The following is a 19,207-nucleotide window of genomic DNA, read 5'->3' on the forward strand; positions in this document are numbered from 1 at the left end:
ATTTATTTGATAGAGAGCAGAAGCAGGGGAAGCAGCAGGCAGAGGGAGAGGGAGAAGAAGGCTCCCCGCGGAGCAAGGACCCTGATGCGGGGCTCAATCCCAAGACCCTGCACCAAAGGCAGATGCTTCACCGACTGAGCCACCCAGGCACCCCCACGATTACTTTTATTTGAGTGAATTTCAGTCCAATCTATATTCTGTACCTATTATTACACTGCTGCAATCATATCTTAAGTCCAATTTTATGTCTTCAGTTATAAGTGGTTTTCCCAACTATTCATGTAACAAGCTTAATATTAAATGGCTACATAATACTTCAGAACATGGATGCAGCATAATATAACCTCTCACTTAACTATTTCAGTTGTTTCAATTGTTCACTATTATAAACAAACCTGCAGGATGTACAAAGCAAAAAAATAAAGCTTTGCGCAGAATATTATCCAGAAGATAACTCTAATAGTCCTCTAAAATCAATACTCTGAACAGGAATGTGGACTACATTTAAATTTTTCTTCCTGAGATATCCCATTTGCATTTCTGAAATCCCAGAAACAGTTTGAATGATTAAGGTCTGCTCTTATGTTTGACTCTCCTCAATTCTCAAACTAGGAAAAATGCTGACTCTACCCAACCATTCATTTTCACCTTCTTCTTCTAATGGCACCTTTATATTATTCAGGTTGACAATGTACCCAATTAAAAGACTACAGTCCACAACCTTTTTCATAGCTAGGTATGACCGTGTTATTAAGTTTGGGAAATTGAAATGTAGGTGGAAGCTATATAGAAGGATTTCTAGGAAAGCTCCTTTAGATGGGGACAGAGAGGAAAGGCTTTTCTGTTGCTTTCCAGTCTTCGTGGAAGACTGAAGTGGTAGCTGGTGCTCAAGCAGCTATCTTGGTCAATGAGGCAACTTGAATACAGAAGACATGTGTGAGAAATGGCAGAAGGACAAAAGCCATCTGGTGCCCTGTGACTATAAAACCACCACATTAGTGGTAATCTATTGCCAAGTTGCCTGGTTTTAAACCTTAATTCTGTTATTTTCTAACTACAATTTTGAGCAACTTACTAAGTTTTTCTATTTTTTCACCTATGAAATGGGGATAACAGCTATCTACATCTTAGAGTACAGATACAAAGTCCTTAGAACAATGTTAGAAAATAGGGGCACCTGGGTGGCTCAGTTGGTTAAGCAACTGCCTTCAGCTCAGGTCATGATCTTGGGAGTCCCTGGATCGAGTCCCGCATCGGGCACCCTGCTCAGCGAGGAGCCTGCTTCTCCCTCTAACCCTCCCCCCCTCATGTACTTTCTCTCTCTCTCATTATTTGAGAGAGAGAGAGAATGAGAGAGAGAGAGAAAGCACATGAGAGGGGGGAGGGTCAGAGGGAGAAGCAGACTCCCTGACAAGCAGAGAGCCTGATGCGGGACTTGATCCAGGGACTCCAAGATCATGACCTGAGCTGAAGGCAGTCGCTTAACCAACTGAGCCACCCAGGTGCCCCAATAAATAAATCTTTAAAAAAAAAAAAAGAACAATGTTAGAAAATAAATGTTCTGTTATGGTTGCCTGCTATTTGTACTACATCACCCCTAGACTAACTACCTTCAGACTTATTTCATAGGTGAGAAACAAATAAAGCCATCTATGCTTAAGATACCTATTTGCAGATATCTATTATATGTAATTGTAATATGAGAATTATGTATAACATATATATGCCACCTCTTTCACCATATGTAATAACACCTAGCCCAAAATCACAGTACATCTCCTTTTTCATGCTGTGACTGAATTTCTTTGCTCCATCTTCTTCCACAATGTATACGATTTAGTTTTTCTAATTGTCTTTTTACAACCCTGGTTCTGGCATTGTTCTCTAACATCTATATCCTAGTTCCTGATTCTTTTCTTCAATCTGTGTCTTAGGAGTAATAAGACCACTGCATGAAACAAAGTGGTGTTGACAAATAGTTCATTAAAGATTAGCAAATAGTCTTCTGTAAAAGATAACAAGGTTCTGAGCCCAGGTTTTTTCCCTAAATTATTTATTGAGCTATAATATAGTTAGGACAAACTGTACAAATCTTAAGCATACAGCTCCATGACAAACTTCCTTTTAAATTCTCCAGATTCCAAAAGAATAAAGGAAAAGAGAGGCACAATGAACTTTAGAATATGATCTGAAATTATTTTTCCCCAATTTTTTATCTTAAAATTTAAGCCTACAAGCAAAATTAAAATATTAGTAAAATGAAAACCCATATACTATTTACCTATATTTACCAATTGGTAAATGGTTGGCCACACTTCTTTCACTTTCCTCATCTTTGTTTTTTCTGAATCATATGAAAGTAAGCTGCAGAGTCAGTAACATAACCCTGAACACGTCAGCATGTATCTCTTAAGAACAAAGACATTCCCGGGACGCCTGGGTGGCTCAGTCATTAAGCGTCTGCCTTCGGCTCAGGTAATGGTCCCAGGGTTCTGGGATCGAGCCCTGTATTGGGCTCCCTGCTCAGCAGGAAGCCTGCTTCTCCCTCTCCCACTCCCCCTGCTTTTGTTCCCTCTCTCGCTGTGTCTCTGTCAAGTAAATAATCTTTAAAAAAAAAAAACAGAACAAAGACATTCCCCTACTTACAGGTTTAAAAAAAAAAACTATCATAATATATTATTAATATATTATATTAATAAATATATTAATATATATTTATTCTATATTCAAATTTCTAAATGGTTCCAATGTTTAGAATATTCTTCCCTACCCTGACCGCATCCTGGATCCAATCACAGATTACACATGCCTGTTGTTTGACATGTCTCTATAGACTTCAGTGATCCAGGACCATTTCCTTGACTTTTTCCTACCTTTCATGACTAACATTTCTGGAGAGTCCAGGTGTGATGGTTAATTTCTGGGTCAGCCTGACCAGGCAACAGGGTACCCTGGCTAAACGTGATTTCTGGGTGCATCTGTGAGGATGTTTCTGAAAAATGTAAGCATTAGAATCCATGGTCTGAGTAAAGCAGGTGGCCCTTCCCATTGTGGGTGGGCATCATCCAAACCAGTGACGGCCTCAGCAGAACAAAGGAGGCAGAGGAAGGTCGAAACCAATGTTGACCTGATTGGCTGACCTGAGACATCAATCTTCTGCCCTTGGTGCTCCTGGTTCTCGGGCCTCCACACTTAGAAGGGAAGGTACACCATGGGCTCTCCTGCTTTTAGGCTTTGGAGCTTCACACTGGCTTTCCTAGGTCTCTAGCTTGCACATGACAGATCATGGGACTTCCCAGCCTTCATAATTATGTGAGCCAATACCTTATAGCCTTAAATAAATTTCTTTATGTATATATATGAAATAATAATCTCTTTATATATAAAAATATACTATATATTTATATAATTCTAAAATGATTTATAATATATATTTTAAAATATTATATATAATATTTATTATAATCTCTTTATAATATGTACTTTTATATATGCATATATATTATATATTAGATTATATATATACAAATATATATTGTATATATTTGGGTCTGTATACAAATATATAATCTCTTAGTTCTGTTTCTCTGGAGAACCCTGACCAATACACCAGGTAAACTGTCTTTTTTTTTTTTTTTAAAGAATTTATTTATTTGACAGAGAGACACAGCGAGAGAGGGAACACAAGCAGGGGGAGTGGAGAGGGAGAAGCAGGCTTCCCACGGAGCAGGAAGCCCAACGCGGGGCTCGATCCCAGGACCCTGGGACCATGACCTGAGCCGAAGGCAGACGCCCAACGACTGAGCCACCCAGGTGCCCCACCAGGTAAATTGTCTTAGAGAATTTATAGAACACCTCACAATCTGGATTTGAGAAAATGATTTATTCATGATTACATGTTCAGGTCAAATATTCTGGGGAAGAGTACTACATAAAAGATATTATCTAAGAGTCCACTGTTAGAACAAGAGTTGTTTCCTTGCACAGTTAAATAATAAACCAATGTGAAAATAGTATCTGCCTATAGGATAGCGAGCAATCACACTTTAAAATAAAGATTAGAAAAAGAACATATCTTCTCCTGCCTGTCACCTTCTATTGGCAATTGAAATCAAAAAGTATAATGGCTCTAAGACTTTCTACTTGGCATAAAGAATCAATGAGCACATTTACACTTTAAAAATAAAGATGTCTTCATATCAAACTATTTGAACTGTTTATTTCTAAGGATTAGAATTGCAGGGGACTTTTACTTTCTATATTATTTTTGTAATGTTTGGGTTTTTATAACAAGCAGATATAACTTTACTTTTACAATCAGGGAAAATATTCTGAAGATTTTTAATGAGGAAATATTTAAAATAAAGACTTCAAGCAGGGGCTCAGATTTTCTTACAAGATTAGGTAGTACAGGATTTCCACTCTCTCTGGCGCCACAGTAAAACAAACACTGGGCCATACTAGCCCTTGAGTTTTAATGATGATCAATGTCTTTAGTTTTTCTATAGGACTCTAATGGATTGCCTTTTAAGTGTTCATTTTTGGGGGGGGGATTACAAACATTACAGAACAAAGGAAGATCATCATTAGCTGATTCTCTGATATAGAACAGACCCTTCAAATGCAGTCTTCTCCCTTTGATGATTTTTTTCCTGTTAAGCTTTTGTTTCAGATTCAAATAGATTCGGAATAGATGCAATTAACCTTAACAATATGTAAAACCTTACAGCACTCTACTGACTTTGAATTAAATAACCTTACTGGGTAATTGAACTAAGTTTCTTTTTTCTCATTTCTGCTATGCTTCTACTGATTATTATAGGTATTATGTTTTTTCATGCTTTCATCATCCTGTTGATTTATTGTTTCACTGTTTCAGCTGTCAAAGACTTTTTGAGAAATGCCCACTCATTTTTGATATTGTATTTGAGCAAAAATGATTGCTCCCTAAGACTTGGCAAACTGCAAATGCATTCCATACAGAGGAGTGAAATCTAGTACAGAAAAGTTGGAAATTCGTTCTAAACAGAACCATAATTTCTACCCTCCTGTATAAACAGGAAGATAAATGCGACCTAAGCAAACCAAAATGTCTTTTCTTTCCATCCACTCCAGCAATCTCTTCTGCCATGCACAGAGCTATGTTTTTTCACACCATACATGTAACCCACTAATGGGTCATAAAACCAATTTAATGGGTTTATTTTTAATGAACGAGAGTAGAAAATGTCAGAGTGCATCACACACAGTAAGGGTGAGAGCTGTGAATTTTTTTTCTGCTATATATAAACTCATATATACCCACACATGTCCAATATCATGAATGTGAAATGAATTGCTTACTCTGGCCTATGGTCAGAAGTCTGAAAGATCACCAGGAGGCGGGGTGTTGTTTAGGTTGCTCATAAACAGGGATGGTGAGGGGATGGTGAGAGAATTGTTCAAGCCCGCCAAACTGTCATTTAAGAAAAGCAGCAGAGGGGCACCTGGGTGGCTCAGTCGTTAAGCGTCTGCCTTCGGCTCGGGTCATGATCCCAGGGTCCTGGGATCGAGCCCCACATCGGGCTCCCTGCGCTGCAGGAAGCCTGCTTCTCCCTCTCCCACTCCCCTTGCTTGTGTTCCTTCTCTCGCTATCTCTCTCTGTCAAATAAATAAATCTTTAAAAAAAAAAAAAAAGAAAAGAAAAGCAGCAGAGACAAGAGAATCCCCACAGAAACTTGACTCTTGTAAACTACTTCTCTATCCAAAGAATTTTAAAGCTGTAAATGTCACATCACTGTTTCTATAGCATCACTCCCTTTAGCCTATAGAATTTCTATTTTCTTGATGTGAAAATAATGACGACTGATGGGAACTGAGCCAGCTATACTGCCACTTCCTCCCTCCAGCTCCATCTCATTTCAGGATCTGGACTTTGGTAGATAGACTTAGGTTGGAGTGCTGGTTCTAGCATTTAAAGAAAGCCGTGAGACCTTGGGAAATCATTTAATCTCTCAAGACTCAGTTTCTTCAACTGTAAAGTGGCCAAGTGTTTATTGTGATGAGAAAAAGGAATTACATGACATGTGTAGTACAAGGTCTAGCACATGGTTAAGAGTCCAAGATGTAAGAGTTCCAGCTATTGATTGTTATTTTGGTTTTATTCTCTCGGGGTACCCAGTTTGACTATTCTAGGTCACAAGTAATTGACTTTAAGCTACTACAGTATTGGTATGCTTTGCCACATTTTTCATTTCAAAAATAAGTCAAATAGGCAGAGTTCTACTGATTAGGTTGCTAGTAGAATATAGTAATCACTGAGACACCTAAGAAGCTCATCGAGCCACATAATTATCATTAAGAGTTAAACACTATCTGTTGTTTTACAGACTTTCTGAATGCTTATGAGCCTTGTCTGAAGATTGAGTTATAGTCCTCTAATGAATAGCCATCTATATTAAGCTGTCAAGAAGATTACTCATCAGAATCAATCATAGATTTTTCTCTTCCTATGTACTATTATTTTATAGCACTAAAAGGAAATTCGACATTATTCAGCTCACTAGCCCCAGGGAGGAGTGATAGCCAGATGCTTTCATGCCATTTAACATCTATAGGCAAAAGCTTATTTTCTCACACTCATATGAGGATTCAGAAGAGAACTCTGGGGCATTGCAGTGAAAAAGAAATAGTGAAAGCAGTTCTTATAGGCTCTCATAAGTTTGTAAAAACTTGCACTTCATTTAAGACTATTTTATGTGGCTAGTTCGGATTGAAATGAGGTGAATCAAGAATGACCTAAGAAGTTTTTGATGATCTGTCTTGGACATAAGATATTATACTTCAGGACTCAGAATATACTCAACGATTATTACATAGTGATGTTCACGGAAATTGAACACAATAACTTAATGATGTTATCATATATTCCACTTTATATCCCACCTTCTATGTATAAAATACTTAATACTAATGTAACACAGTGTTCTTGAAGAGGAAAAGAGAGAAATTGGGAATTGGCCATTAATAAGTGGTCTTACCAAGCCATCTTTATTCTCCCTTCACTGTCCCTTGAGACTTTGAGGATGAAGGGAAAGAAAAGGATCAGTTACCAGGGTTATTCCCTTCCCTGGAGCACAGCAAACTGGGAAAAGTTTTGAAGTTTGAGTAGGGAAATAAGGAAACCGGAGCCCCAAAGGGAGGAAATAAGAAAAAGGAGTGGGTTTCCCCAGTACAGTTACATAGCACTTCAACAGATGTAGTGTCTAAGCTATTGTAATCAGGGGTGTGATGTGTCTATGGGAATCTTCTGGCCAAAGTTGCCCAGTAGAGGAGTCCCACCTGGGCCGGGACTAGGCTGACACTAGCACCCCGGAATGTTCAGACACTGGCTGGAAGAATGCAGAATCAGTGTGTTCCCAGTACAACGGGTATAAGAGACAAAGGGGTTGCAGCTGGGGCCGTCAGTGGACTGTGCTTCCCACAGTAAGTTCTTTTGAAGGAGATCTGGAGAGCAAGTTTCCCTGGCTGCCACAGAGGCTATATAAACTCCTGGGGCATCACAAAATGTAAAAACTTAGTCTTTGTCCCTGGTTCCTGGCACAGAACTCCAAAAATCCTTGGGATTCCAAGTGATAAGAGTGTTGATTGTATGCTAATGAGATGACCCCAGAATGCTTTAGGATGGAAGCTATTTGCCAGGAAAACCAACCATATGCTTAGAGGGTTACAACGTTCAGGTCTGCCCCTCTGACAGCTCTGGGGAGGGGAGAGGAGCTAGAGATTGAGTTCAGTGATGAACTCAGTGGCCAATGCTTTAATCAATTATGCCTGTGTAATGAAGCTGGAATAAATATTCTTGAATAAGGACTGAGGACCTTCTAGATTGGTGAGCACATCAAAGTGCTGAGAGGGTGGCCCACCCAGACAGGGTATGGCAGTTCTGGGCAACACCCCACCCCCATATCTTGCCCTATGCATCTCTTCTATTTGGCTATTCCTAAGTTGTACCCTTTATAATAAAACAGTAATCGTAAGTATAGGAGTTCCCATGATTTCTGTGATTTTTTTTTTTTTTTAAAGATTTTATTTATTTGACAGAGAAAGACACAGCGAGAGAGGGGAACACAAGCAGGGGGAGTGGGAGTGGGAGTGGGAGAGGGAGAAGCAGGCTCCTTGCCCAATGCGGGACTCGATCCCAGGACCCTGGAATCATGACCTGAGCCGAAGGCAGACCCTTAACGACTGAGCCACCCAGGCGCCCCCTGTGATTTGTTCTAATGAATTATCAAACTGGGGGAGGAGAGGTCATGGAAACACCCACATTTGTAGTCGGTCAGGCAGAAGTGTGGGTAGTTTGGGGACCCCATTTGTGGCTGGTGTCTGAAACAGGGGCAGTCTTGTGAGACTGGGCCCTAATCCTTGGGGTCTGTGCTAACTCGGGGTAGTGTCCGAACTGAATTGAAGTTGGTTGGTGTTGGAATAATGTATGATGTTAGCAAAAAAACACACAACTCCCAATTATCCTGTAGATTGCAGCTCGAACATCACTTCTTGGGAACACTTCTCAGGCTCCCAAGACTAGCTCAGACTCTGGTTTTCCTTTATAGTGTATATGAAGAGTCATTCCTGTAATTATCTAATCACTGTCTGCCCCTTCAATTAGACTATAAGCTACCTAAGGGCTTATCTTCTGTTGAGTAGTTATTTGTTCCTAAATTTTTAATTAAATATCCAAAGCTAGAGATCCTCTTATATGGTTCTTGTGAGGCCTGAAAGAGAGAATATACACAATGCACTTTCACATACTAAGCATTTCGTGTGTTTGCTATTATTATTGCCCATCCTTAAGTCTTTCAGTTCTTAGTGTACAGTAGGCTGCAAATATGTTAATTTATATACAAATTCAGTTCATCTGATGTAAACTGTATAGCAAAATTCCACATTACAGGTTCATTTTTAGAATATCTTTTCATTTCCTTTAAACGGCATCACGCTAAAGGACCACTTCCAGGTATGATTATAGGCTAGCCTCTGAATGAAGTGAACCCTGTGTTGCTATCACAGATAAGAGCCTATTGCCCAGAAGTGGGTAAAGTCAGGTGAAAACCCCTTCCAGAAAAACCCACGCTTTATTCTTTAAATTTTTTTTTTTTTTTAAGATTGTATTTATTTGCGAGAGAGACAATGAGAGACAGAGCATGAGAGGGAGGAGGGTCAGAGGGAGAAGCAGACTCCCTGCAGAGCAGGGAGCCCGATGCGGGACTCGATCCCAGGACTCCAGGATCATGACCTGAGCCGAAGGCAGTCGCTTAACCAACTGAGCCACCCAGGCGCCCCATCCCACGCTTTATTCTTATACTTATCTAGAATTATAGAAGTGAGTATGAGATATTTACCAAAAAAAATCAAAATATTGAAAGGGAAAGTGTTACTTTGGATTTGAAGTATATATGAGCTTTTTTCTCTTTAAATCTGTATAGATGGCTTATGATATTTAGGGAGAAGAGAAAAATCACCAACTAAAAATAATTGGGAAAGCCGATATGAATTAGCACTTATAAATACTTAAATCCAAATATAGTCAGAACACAGCCTTGCCTTAGAGTCCATTAGAGAGTCTCAGAAGTCATTTAAAATTGTAAAAGATTGCCTTAAAACCTAATTTATATGTAAGCAGGTGTTTTAAATCAGTGTATTTTTACAAGGTACAAACACTCCACTTCAGGGTGACAGCATGGCACTTGATCAATAAACATTTGTTAAATGAATTCAAGGCTCTCAGCACCCAGCACTTAACTGGACATTTCCTTTCCGCTAGGCATGACGTTACATTTTATGCATACACACATGCAAAAACAAAGAAACCCTCAGAGGTTGGTATTATCTCATTTTAAGCAATGAGGAAACTAAGGCATAAAGTAGTTAAGCACCGTGTTGACGTTCAGAGAGCAATTAATGGCAGAATTAGAATGTGGACCCAAGTGCGTCTGTCCTCAAAGCCCATGCTCCCATGCCTACACTGGTGCTTCCCTAATGAATTAATGGAAGGATGCACACAATACAAAGTTAAATCTCAATCCTTTATCATATAAATAAGCTCATATTGAAAGTGAACAAATGAAGCTTATTAAGCACTTAATACGTCCTTTTTCTTTATTTCCCATCAGAAAAGGCTGTAATTCCGCTCCAAAAATTTAAAAAATGAATAAATTAAACTCCCCCCCCCCTTTTTTTTAAGATGTTATTTATTTATTTGAGAGAGAGAAAGACAGAGATAGTGAGAGAGAGCATGAGCAGGGAGGAGAGGGAGAAGCAGGCTCCCTCCTGGGCAGGGAGCCCAATGTGGGACTCTCCCAGGACCTTGGGATCATGACCTGAGCCAAAAGCAGATGCTTAACCAACTGAGCCACCCAGGTGCCCCAAATTAAACCCCCTTCTTAATGGCTTTAGTGCATGTGTGAATTTTACTAAGATGTTATTTACCAGGCAACCATTTTCCTTGGTTTTCCAGTTCCATTAAAGGAGACAAGTGGGAATAAACAGTAAATAGAAGTGATTGATGGAGATGTAAGAATTCAGAGTGGTCCAAACAGGATCTTAGATATTAAACATCTAAAAGGGATGGGGTGCCTGGGTGGCTCAGTCAAGCGTCTGCCTTCAGCTCAGGTCATGATCCCAGGGTCCTGGGATCAAGCCCCGCATCGGGCTCCCTGCTCAGCGGGAAGCCTGCTTCTCCCTCTCCCACTTCCCCTGTTTGTGTTCTCTCTCTCGCTGTCTCTCTCTCTGTCAAATAAGTAAATAAAATCTTTAAAAATAAAAATAAACACCTAAAAGGGAATGTCTCTTATAATGCTCTACTTATTGCAACTGGTTCAATTTTAAAAATAAATAAATAGGGGCACCTGGGTGGCTTAGCTGGTTAAGCGTTTGACTTTTAGTTTCAGCTCAGTTCATGATCTCAGGGTTCTGGGATCAAATCCCCATCTGGCTCCACACTCAGTGTGGAATCTGCTTGAGACTTTCTCTCCCTCTCCCTGCCCTTCTCGCTCTCTCTCTCTCTCCCTCTCTCAAATAAATCTTTTATAAATAAATCAGTTCCAGGAAAACTAACTGAACTCTTCCATGTGCTCTCTAATGGTCTATTAGCAAATCTTAAAAATCACAAAATGGTATGCAGTGAGGTCTTCAGGTATTGAGGCCTGGACAATTAATTAGAAAACTGCCCTTTTCTGAGCAATTTCATCCAGCAAGATTCTGGGGTAACTTACAGTCAAATAAAAACAGATAGATGCAACCACTAATATTTATGAGTTGGTAAGAGCTTGCAACTAAATGGTTATATCTAAGTAGATGCTCTTTAATAGAAGAAAAAGACATATAAAGAGTGTTCATCATCAACATGAGACTGTATGCCCATGATCTCTACTACATTAAATGCTACAGCTTACTGAGATGTAGATGACTTGAAACTAATGAATGTCTATTGTAGCAGGACACCTCTCATTCTGCAAAGGAGAGAAATGAAGCAATCTCTAACTGAAATCACCCAGGTCACCCACCCCATCTAAGGTAACCCTAAGCTGGATAATATTAAAAGCCCAGTACTTATGAATTCTTTCAAAAGTTAAGGATGAAAGAAAATCTACTGTTTACCGGTCCTAAGGTCATATGCGGTTCCTTAGCAACCAGCTTGTCTTTCGTGTGACTAAGAGTTGATGGACAGGGGGGAATGAAAATGAGACCACCAGGACAATTCCAGTTCACAGAGGCAGGGCTTCCAAAGCACTGTGTACCCCACACTATTGTGTTAAAGAATTTTCTTCCATTGGGAAGAAAGAGGATCACTGACAAGGCATAGCAAAATGTTTCGAGGTACCAACTGGAGACCCTGAACCGAAGACCAAGATAAAAGTTACCTGTAACGGTTCTTGCATAGAGCACCTACCCACGCCAGGACAGGAAACCCTGCAGCCACTCTCGACCTCACCCAGCCTCACGGCTCTGGTCCTAAGAGGTGGTTTATCTGGGAACTTTGTTGAGATGCAAGCGTGCTCCCAGAGGCAGCATTTGGATCCTCTACCCCCTAACACATTCCTCTCCGCCCCTACCCTGGCATCATTTAGGGCCCGGATTTTTTAAAACAGGAAGGAAAAAAAAAAATTCATACTAGTTAAAGAGTGTGAGTTCTGGAGATACCTGAAAAGTTAGTAAGAAGCTTAGCGATTTCTACATACATCTTTTCAATCCTGTAGCCAGGCACAAGAATCAAGAAAGCAGTGTTCTTGCAAGGAACTGGAGCTCAGACATTTAGTAAAGACCCGCAGACGGGCACGCTCAGTTTATAAGGTAGTAATTCCTGAAGGCTTTTCGTGTAGGCAAATGAGGCTGCAGTCTCTCAAAAACCCTCTTCCTGGGCGCCGGGGGTTTCAAACTCCAGTGATCAAGAGAGTGCTTGTGAGTATGTTTGAGGTCTGGGCTCCCGCCCCCAAAACAGGTCGTGAAGTACTTACAGCCGCTGGCCCGCGAGCCCCGGGCTCTCCTGCGCGGGGCTCGGGGGCGCCGCCTCCACCCCGCGTCTGGGACCTTGCAGCCTGCCTGGCTCCGGGCGCCGCCCAGGGGGGTCCCGGGCCGGGCCGGGGGCGGGAGAGGCGCCGAGCCCGGAGCCCACCACCCGAGTGCGGGTGAACATAGCTCTGGGTCCACGGGTCCCGGCGCCCGCTGCGGGAGCGAGGCGGGCTGGGACGCTCGGCGAGTCTCGAGATGCGATTCCGAGGGGCAGGGGCAGCGGTTTTAACTGCTTGAGTTTCGATTTCCCGCTACCCGCTGCAGCTGCGCCCGCCCCAAAGGACTTCCCCATCGACGCTCCCCTCAGGCGCCCTCTGACCTTATCCCCGGTAACAGCTCCCGCTGCGCCGCCCGGGCCGCCCGGGCCCCGGGTGCGGAGGGGAGCTGGCTCGGCCGCTCTCAGTGAGTCGGTCCCACAACCACCTTAGAGCATAGTAAAGACAACTGTCATCAGCCAACGACACCTTGTGAGCGAGCAGCAGCCGCAAGGGACCTAGAATCCTGCAAGATACTTTAGGGACTGTTGAACAGGTAACCCTAATTTGTGGTTACTGCTGGGTATCTGAGCCCGTGAACCATATATGAACCTTCGGACGCCAGAGATCAGGTGAACAAATAAAATCATCCAAACAAAATTTTGCCTTTATCAGTAATGATTGCCGTTTGGTTGTTGTGCAAATACTTTCAAGTTAAGGAAACTAAAGTGAAATCAAAAGCCACAGGAAACCCACAAGAGGAGAAGCGAGCTCCTGTTATTTCGCCTGTTACCATGGCGGCATTAGCGTTTGCTTACATGTCTCCTACAATGCAGGTCTGGGGAGGCGAGAGACGTCTCTCATTTTTGTATAGCCGGCATTATGACAGTCATGATCAACCCAGTGCACATCAGAATCATACGGGAGCTCTTTAAAAATATGGATGCTGAGACTTACTCCCCGACCTAGAGATACAGAGTCTTGCAAATCCATATATGAGAAAGTCCCTATACCATAGTTGAATGTCTTGCACAGACCAGCTATGTAATCAATATTTCTTGAATGTCTGATCAATTACTTAGCAAGGCTGCCTGGAGAATCATTTCTGCCTACTGCTCAGCTTGCCCAAGGATTGGCATTTCTTTTTTCTTTTTTTTTTTTTTTAAGATTTTTATTTATTAATTTGACAGCGAGAGAGGGGAGCACAAGCAGGGTTTGGGAGAGAGAGAAGCAGGCTTCCAGCTGAGCAGGGAGCCCGATGCGGGGCTCCATCCCCAGGACCCTGGGATCATGACCTGTGCCAAAGGCAGATGCTTAACCGACTGAGCCACCCAGATGCCCCAGGATTTGCATTTCTAACAAGTTTCCTGGAGATACCAATGCTGCTGGTCTTTGGACCACCCTTTGTGACTTTGAGAGGGCCACTGTGGGCAATGTGGAAGGCACAGAAGGGTTTTCAATAGGGAAGTTATGTAATAACATGTTTGAGAATGTTCTACCAGCAATGTGAAAAGGAGACTGAAAAATGAAGAGACTGAAATCTGAGAGATAAATTAAGAGCCTGGTTGTTATAATCTAGGCAGGAAATACAGAATCTGAACTAAGGCAATAGCAAGTGAAACAGGAAGCAGGGAGCAAAATCAAGGCATTCTGAATGAAAGGTTAACATGGTTAGATAAAAAACTAGATGCAGGGCGCCTGGCTGGCTCAGTGGAAAGAGCGACTCTTGATCTTGGGGTTGTGAGTTTGAGCCTCACATTGGGTGTAGAGATTACTTAAAAAAAAATAAAATTAAAAAAAAAAAACTTAAACAAACACAACTAGATGCAAAAGGGAACTGAGCTCCAGAGGTAGCAAAGACAGATGGGGAGACAGTTTTTACAGTACTCTGAAACTCAGCTCTGCCACATACCAGCCCCATGACCAAGGACAAGTCACTGATTTCCCCAGAGGCCCAGTTTCCTGATCTACACTATGTGGAATGAAGTTACAATACTTACCTTGTGGGGTACTGCAAGGAATAAAGAGATGATCCACATCAGTGCTTCTCAAATAGAGTTGGAGTTGATTTTGCCTCCAGTAGACATTTGGCAATGCCTGGAGACACTTTTTATTGTGAAGCCTAGAAGGGGACTGAGGTGTATCTCCTGACATCTAGAGGGTGGAGGCCAGGGATGCTGTTAAATATCCTGTAATGGACAGGACAGCCTCCCAGAACAGAGAATCATCCTGCCCAAAAAGTCAATAGCACTGAGGTTGAAAAATCCTGATCTACGTAATTTGCCTAGCTTAGAGTCCCAGTAATTTAATGGTTGCTGATTGATGGTTACTATAAGGTTTTAGTTTTGTGTGTGGGTAGAAGGCAGAATCATTGATCATTAACCAGGAGGAGGGACAGGTTTTTGGCAAAGGTGAAAGACTTTGATTTGGAAACTGTTGGGTTGCAGGTGCCTGCAGGGTGAGAAAGGCAGTTCAGGAGCCCACCAAAAAGTGGATCTGGGTGGTCTTTCTGGAGGCCATCTGCTTCAGAATGTCGTCTGCTAGGAAAAATACCACTGGAACTTTTGTTTCAGAGAAGAAAGCAATTGTTTTGGTGATTGGATTCAAATGGAAGATTGAATAAGGGAAAACCAGTTCTTCTAAAGCAGCTAGTAATAGTAATGCTGACTTCAAGAATACACTTAGTTGACCGTTATTTATTTTATAACCCAACCATGTAGCACACCAAAGTTTCAAGCATGCGATAGATGGGACGCTTGGGTGGCTCTGTAGGTTAAGCGTCTGCCTTCATCTCAGATCATGATCCCAGGGTCCTGGGATTGAGCCCCGCATCGGGCTCCTTGCTCAGCAGGGAACCTGCTTCTCCCTCTGCCTGTCGCTCCCCCTGCTTGTGCTCTCTCTCTCTCTCTCTCTGACAAATAAATAAAATCTTAAAAAAAAACCCAAAAAACCAAGAGATAGAAATAGAGGATAATAGGCCAAATCTAAATTGCTTAATCTGTTCATTTCTCATTTTGCTACATTCTCAAAGTATTAAAAAATGTGACTATGATTTATTACTGCAACAGATATCTACAGGCTCCTTCAGGATACTTGAGAGTGGGTCATCTACTTGTGTATCACATATGCTCTTACATTATGTGTATTTGTGTGAGAATGTAGGCTGGCCTTTTACTAGGGTTGCTCAGAGTTGTGTGCCTCTGAGCAATGGCTGGTGGAGAGAAGCATGGTGAGTGGAGAAGGTTCAGGATCCCTACCACTGCCTCAGCCAGAGTATTTGAGCCCTTATTTCTTCCATGTACCAGATTGCTGCCTGATTTTGTTTGTACAAGGGTTCCATGGCTTTAAAAGTTCAACAAACCATTGTACTAGACAATTACCTGTATGTTTTAAGGGCTATGGGGGAATCCCTGGAATCCAGTGAGATTGTTAAATTGCCTGAAATTTGGCCAATTAGAGATTCCTTTAGGAAATGGTTTTCTTTTAAAATGTAACAGCCTCCAGGAAATAATCATTTATTCATTCCTTTAGGTAAAGGCATTTAATCTAAGCAAAAGACATTTTGGTTGGGGAAGAGGGAACCTGAGTGGAAAGAAAAGGAGGATTCAAAAGGATGTACATAGGAAAATGTTGTAAAATGAGACATTAATAGGAAATGGCAATTCGGGACTGCAAGGAGCAGTTTTAGTCCAATGCACTAGGATAAGATTAAAGATAGGGGCGCCTGGGTGGCTCAGTCATTAAGCGTCTGCCTTCGGCTCAGGTCATGATCCCAGAGTCCTGGGATCAAGCCCTGAGTCGGGCTCCCTGCCTGGCAGGAAGCCTGCTTCTCCCTCTCCCACTCCCCCTGCTTTTTTTCCCTCTCTCACTGTGTCTCTCTCTGTCAAATTAAAAAAAAAAGGTGAAATCAAAAAGGAACTTCACCAATTTGGGCTAATGCTAACATGTCCAAGTATGTCCTTTGTCTTCCAAGGAAATAAATGAAAACATATATCTGATTTTAAATTAGTTGCCTTCCATTACTCTTTCATTATTGTGAATAAATACATAGAGAGACAGAGATTCTCAGCTGGTTCCTGTCAGAAAGTGTCTCAATGAAAATCTTAGTTTCTGAAAATTCTAAAAAGGCATACTTCCTTAAATATGATTCTGCAGTAAATAGTTAGATTAATCCAATAGATTGAGGACAGCAGTTATTTTAAAGCTTTGATTTCTCTCTTCAACAAAGGAACTATGTAAACCTCACCCACTACTAGGCATCTCCTCATTTTAAGCATGAGTGTGTGTGTGTGTGTATAAGCTGATTTGTGTTGTGGCAATTTCATATTCTTTAGAAATTCTTTAAATTTATGCCATAAAATCATGGAATGCTACAATTATAAGTCACCTTAAGTTCATGTAATAGATGTTTATTGAATGATAAGCATAAACTTCTCACTTTGTCAAACCCAGGAGCTACAGTGGGGAACAGACTGAACCTTGTTATGCTAACTCCACATTTAAGATCATCTAGCCACCTCATTTTAGGTGGGAGGAAACAGAAACTCAGAGAAGTCAAGTGATTTGCTAGTATTGTGTGACAACTTAGCAGCAGAACCAGAACTTAAATTTAGGTCTTCTGCGTTCATGTCTAGCTTTCCACATTTTGGAAGATGATTGTGACAATATATATCTTTTGACAAAATTCAGAATTTGGAATGCTTTTCATTTGTTTTAATTTTCCCCATGAGCAGCTGTGTATTTTTTTCCAAAAACAGTTATGTCAAAGTCTCTAAACCTATTAGAATCAACATTAATAAAAACCATTGCACTCCAACATTCATCCCTATAATTACATGGTCAAATAGTCTTTATAGTGACAGTGCTTTACACAACTTGTCAAATTTTCATGAATAGCAAACATGCTAAATTTGGGTTAGAATTCCTTTTTCTTTAACAGCATTAAAATAGTGAGCTTTAGGGCGCCTGGGTGGCTCAGTCGTTAAGCATCTGCCTTCGGCTCAGGTCATGATCCCGAGCTCCCGGGATCGAGTCCCACATCGGGCTCCCTGCTCCGCAGGAAGCTGCTTCTCCCTCTCCCACTCCCCCTGCTTGTGTTCCTGCTCTCGCTATCTCTCTCTGTCAAATAAATAAAATCTTTAAAAAAAAAAAAAAGAGCTTTATAGTGTAGCATAAAGAATTCTACTTAGCAACGGAAAGAGGCAAATTTGTTCGCTCTATTTTTCTGATGACAATGAGAACTGTCACTTGGGGAAATGAGGAGAAATAAGCTTTCAATAATATTTGCTATCTTCTAGAAGGTGGCTGCATTTCTTTGTTTGTAAACTCCTATCTGAGGAAAGGGTAGTGGCTTCTGTCTCTGGGTTCTAACACTGCATAGTAGCTGTCACAAGACCTCTGGGGCTGCAAGGATGAAAGGAATTTCCCTTCCCTGGGGAAAGTTCTGAAGACTCTGTCTGTGGCATGGGAGAGAAATTCCCCTGAAGGGTTTCTTTAGCTGTGATAAATGAATCAAACAGAAACTTTGCACAGCACTGCTCATTTTAAACCCCACCTCTATGTCTTTTCCAAAAATGCCCTCTCTTAGGGAACTCCTAATTGTCCTGATGTTTGAACTCTAAGCCAACTCCCTTGAGTATTCACATCCTTTGTCAATATGGCCAGGTATATATAAGAGAAAATGTAGCGTAGGGGCAGAAGACCCAAACTTGAGACTTGGCAGAGCCATTTAAGAATTTTGTGACCTCAGGCAAATACTGAAACTCTCTGAGTTTTGGTTGCTTCGTTTGTAAAATGGAAATATTAATCATAATAAGACCAGCTGTCGGGGCACCTGGGTGGCTCAGTCAGTTGGGCGACTGCCTTCGGCTCAGGTCATGGTCCTGGAGTCCCAGGATCGAGTCCCGCATCGGGCTCCCTGCTCGGCGGGGAGTCTGCTTCTCCCTCTCCCGCTTCCCCCTCTTGTGCTCTTTCTCTCTCTCACTCTCTCTCTCAAATAAATAAATAAAATCTTTAAAAAAAAAAAAATAAGACCAGCTGTCCAATCTACCTTCAGGGGTTTGTGATGGCCAAATGAGATAACATATGTGAAAGTGGTTCCTAAATTGCACCTTGATGCCATATAAATGGAAGGTTGTGTTGTGGGTTTTTTTTGAGCTGTCAGCACAAGCGCTTTATATATGTTTTCTAATAATACTTAAATTTGTCCTCAAAGAGTTCTTAACTTCAGTTGCAGCAGCTCTTGGCTCTCAATTGCTAAACATTACAGAGCTGTATCCTCAGTGTGTTTTATCTTGAAATCCCTTTCGGAATAGAAATGAAGCAGTATGTAGTTTTACCTACCAATATATAAATGCCTGGCATAAGAGTACAGTCCCCAGTGAAGTGGAACTTGGTTGGCATAACTGGAAGGCTTTGAGTCCTCCCTAGACGTTTCATGACACTGTTCCATCCCTAATGCCTTCTGGAAGCCAACAAGAGCTCCGTTTCTGTGGATAAAACCTAAGGTTTTCCTCTTTGACTTGACTTGTAAAACGGAGTCATGTTAAAAATTCCCTTGGCCTTGTATCCTTCCAGGAGGGTGATTTGGGGGTGGGATTCCCCACAGGCATACCATAGAGGTTAGAGTTCAAGACTCTCCTGAATAGTCCTCAGGAGCCAGTCAACTATGTGGCTCTTCTCCCTGG

At 41.5% G+C, this 19,207-nt stretch overlaps 1 protein-coding gene across 2 annotated transcripts in view; it reads right to left on the reverse strand.

Annotated features, from left to right (window-relative positions):
- The window catches only part of EPSTI1 (epithelial stromal interaction 1), an 87,332-nt gene extending 74,549 nt beyond the window's left edge, over positions 1 to 12,783 (reverse strand). Inside the window, exon 1 of one of the 2 annotated variants that reach the window (XM_035003314.1) lies at positions 12,492 to 12,783. In XM_035003314.1, the coding sequence (XP_034859205.1) occupies positions 12,492 to 12,670 (179 nt within the window). In that variant the 5' untranslated portion in view covers positions 12,671 to 12,783. The remainder of the gene's footprint in view (positions 1 to 12,491) is intronic. The other variant, XM_035003313.1, reaches the window with a different exon arrangement.
- Between the last annotated feature and the right edge of the window lie 6,424 nt (positions 12,784 to 19,207).

The sequence above is a fragment of the Mirounga leonina genome, unplaced genomic scaffold, assembly GCF_011800145.1.
Source record: "Mirounga leonina isolate KUSES-001 unplaced genomic scaffold, KU_Mleo_1.0 Mir_127, whole genome shotgun sequence".
Classification (NCBI taxonomy): Eukaryota; Metazoa; Chordata; class Mammalia; order Carnivora; family Phocidae; genus Mirounga; species Mirounga leonina.